General features: G+C 39.0%; 1 protein-coding gene across 1 annotated transcript in view; it reads left to right on the top strand.

The window, feature by feature from the left end:
- Snap91 (synaptosome associated protein 91) overlaps positions 1–3219 on the top strand; it is a 116935-nt gene extending 113716 nt beyond the window's left edge. Inside the window, exon 28 of the mRNA XM_029481857.1 lies at positions 1803–3219. Coding sequence (XP_029337717.1) covers positions 1803–1817 — 15 coding nt within the window. The 3' untranslated portion in view covers positions 1818–3219. The remainder of the gene's footprint in view (positions 1–1802) is intronic.
- The last annotated feature ends 311 nt before the right edge of the window (positions 3220–3530 follow it).

The raw sequence follows: 3530 nt of genomic DNA, 5'->3' as shown, positions 1-3530 counted from the left end.
GATGGATGGATGGGTGGATGGATGGATGGATAGGTGGATGGTTGGTTCAATAGAGGATGGATGGGTGGATGGATGGATGAATGGGTGGGTGGATGGATGGGTGGGTGGATGGAGAGATAGATAGATAGATAGATAGATAGATAGATAGATAGATAGATAGATAGATAGATAATTTGAATGTTTAGAGTTTTAAATCTGAAGTCAGAACCTGTCCTTATTGCTGCATTTTTAAAACCTTAATTTGTTAAAACTGTAGGAGAGAAAACTCCATTGTTTGTTGTTATTTTGAAAAGCATAAAAGCCATACCCATGAGACGAAAGTCTCCCAGGATGCTGAGTTAACTGGAAGATACCACTGTAACCCTGGTGACAAGACTTCATAAGCTGCCAGCATTTATAACACTAGATTTAGAAGTCATTTAAAAATACACTTGCCTACATAACCACTTCCTTCCATTATCCTTATTTTTGACCTTAAGGTAAATGTGAAAATTCTTAATCCTTTGCACTTATTCAAGCTGAATTTTAAATTTCTGACAATCTAGTTTTATATTCCATAGATTTAATTTACCAAATGGTTCACAGGGAACAAGAGGGAAGGAACATATGGCAGGGAGTGCTTCCTCTCAGTCCCGTCACCTAACATAGTCAGCTGCTTACAGACATGCTCAGCATTACTTTAAGTGTTTACTCAGAATTTCCCATGTCAATTTTTCACTCTCTTCTATAGCTGAAAGGACTTAATCCTTGAGCATGAAATGATTTTTCAAGGTCCAGCCAGAAGATTAAGAATGTAGGAATTTTGGACAACGATGCTCTGCGATTTCTATAATACATCCATTGCCTACATTGATTAGATATGGACTTCCTTTGTGTACATGGAATCTTATCTTACAATTATTTCCTTAGATAAAATTAACAGTAGCTAGGCCTGGTGACCCAAGACTTTTAACTCTAACACACTGGAGGCTGAGGTAGGAGGATTGAGAATTCAGGGCTAGCCTGGGCCACATTGTAAGCATCTGTTTTAAATGAAGCTATTGATACCCCATTTTAATCCCCTAACACCTCAGCGTTTTCCTTCTGTCTGTTCCTCTTGGACCAAGACCAGGTAGGCATGTAAGTAAGGCACCAGGTATCTCAGCAGCTTCTTTCAGGACTGCTTAGAGATGTCTCTCTTGTGCAGAAGCATCATTCTCTTCACGGGCTAGAAGCCTTGAAGTGGCACAGAGGGAGTTTTGAGGTAGTCCCTGTCCCCAGCCAGGATCCATACCCGAGGCAGACAGACAAACATTTTATGGAGAAGAGATTCCTTCTGACCCTAGCAAGGATTTCACAAGAGAAACCACACATGAAGAACATAGACAAGGTGGGAGAGAAGGCACTGCCCCGAGAGCTCACCATCTTGTCCAGTCCCCACGTGTCCAACAGTTAAGTGGCTCATCAACAGACATATAGAGTAATGGTAGCCACTGGCCTTCCACCTGTCACCACCCATATGCACTAGCTCTAGGTTGACACCGAGAATGCTAGGAAGTGTCGAAGTTTTAAAGGGTATTGATTTTTTTTTTCTAAAATGCAACTATACATAGACTTGTTTACGTTTCCTGAGTGAGGTTTTATGTTTATCTCAGTTTAAAAAGAAACTGTAAATATGAGTTTGTTAACTCTCAAACTCTTTTTGTATACAGGTGTTTTGCGCCATAGAGAGGAAATTGTAAGGGAGGTAGAAATGTCTGCGTCTTTCCATGTCCACTAGGGTTTCTAATTCAAATACTATGTTTTTTTTTTTTTCTTTACAGCTGCAATTTTTGTGACTGAATAGGAAAAAACTAACCTGAGTTTGGAAACTTCAGATAAGATTGATGCTCAGTTTCAAAGTGAGCCACCAGTACCAAACCCAGTGCTGACGCGTAACTTCCTCTCCCAAGCACACAGCCCAGCTGTGGCAGTGAACATTAGGAATGTGTACTCTTTAGCTGTTACCCTGCTCTTCCAGCTCGTAGCGTATTCGGGTTCTTTGTGTGTTGTACGACGTAAACAATGAGTGAATGAATGGTTCCAATGCCTTTAGTGCTTTTCTGGACGTTGCCCGTGGACGGAGGATGACGCAGCTGTTCTGTGGTGAGCCATTTGGAAAGATGTGTCTGTGTTTTCGAAAGGTTTCGATGTATATATAACTTTTGGACAGACTCAAGTCCTCCCATGAACTTTTCTCTTCTCTTCTGTACCTCTGTTACAAGCGTAATGTGATACTATCAGCTAGTGAGAAAAACACTCTTAACTATACAAAAAACTTTTTCGGTGTGGAGTACATTTTTCCAATCACAGAAACTTCCAACTTGTTGTGAGAAATGTTTATTTTTGTGCACTGTATATGTTAAGAAATTTTATTTTAAAAAAAAAAATGAAGCCTAATGTCCATGATAAAACTTCTCCTTGATGAAGCTACCTTATCAAGAATGAGAAAAATCATATGAGAAGAAGTCCATATTTATCACTGCTATATTAAGATATATATTTTAATTATATTTGCAGGGTTTGCATCTAAATTGACCTATTTATTCATTTGTGATCAAAGGCACCGAAAAGTGGAGCTTGTTTCTATTGTGTCTGTGACAATGCAGGTAGAGATGTGCTGTTTCTGTGACTATGAACGTGCCCCAAGAGACATCTGTAACTTAAAGAGAACTGCAAATATTTTTTATTTCAGTGTGGGTTTACGTACATCTGTTCAGTTAGTATTTCTTTGTGTGTTCTATAGAGTAGTGTTTCTCCATCCTTCAATTGAGCTCAAAGTGACTTCTATTGTACCTTTGTGATAGGATTGAAACCAATTCAGCGAATTGTATCTTTTAATGTACATACTGTATTCTTTGATTTTCAGTTTGTTGTCATACTGTCTGTGCCGATGGCTTGGCTGAAGATTTTGATGCGTACACAAGGTCACTGTTGATCAGTGTTGTTTAGTGGCTTGGCAGCTCTTTGTAAAAGCATATTGGGTTGGAAAGGCATTTGCCTATTTTTCAAATTATTTAATAGATGTATGGTACCCTTTAAAGTGGTTGTATCTGAATTTACTGTGGGGATAACATACACTGTAATGGGGGAAAATTACCTAAAACCAATTTCAAAATGGCTTTTCTTTGTATTTTGGTTTAAAAACCCAGTGCATGTCTGCCCTCTGAGATGCAATAAACACCTTGAACCAAGAAAATACAAACGTAATCTTTCTGTCTTTAGTTACTTTTTAAGGAAAAGATGTTAGTCAAATGGAACATACAAAAAATATTGAGGGTACCAGAAAGATGGCTCAGAGCTTAAGAGTGTGTCCAGCTCTTAGAGAGGACAAGGGTTTGGTCCAGAGTTTGGACCAAATCCTGCATAGAGTAGCTTACAACCACCACTCTAGCTCTGGAGAGAACCAAGGCCTCTGGCACTTGCCCTCCCACCCCTGTACACACACACACACACACACACACACACACACACACACACACATATAATTAAAAATAAATATGTTTAAAATA

This window comes from Mus caroli, chromosome 9 (assembly GCF_900094665.2).
Source record: "Mus caroli chromosome 9, CAROLI_EIJ_v1.1, whole genome shotgun sequence".
In the NCBI taxonomy this organism is placed as follows: domain Eukaryota; kingdom Metazoa; phylum Chordata; class Mammalia; order Rodentia; family Muridae; genus Mus; species Mus caroli.
The sequence above is the reverse complement of the archived record's forward strand: the minus strand, read 5'-3'. Positions and strand labels throughout refer to the sequence as shown.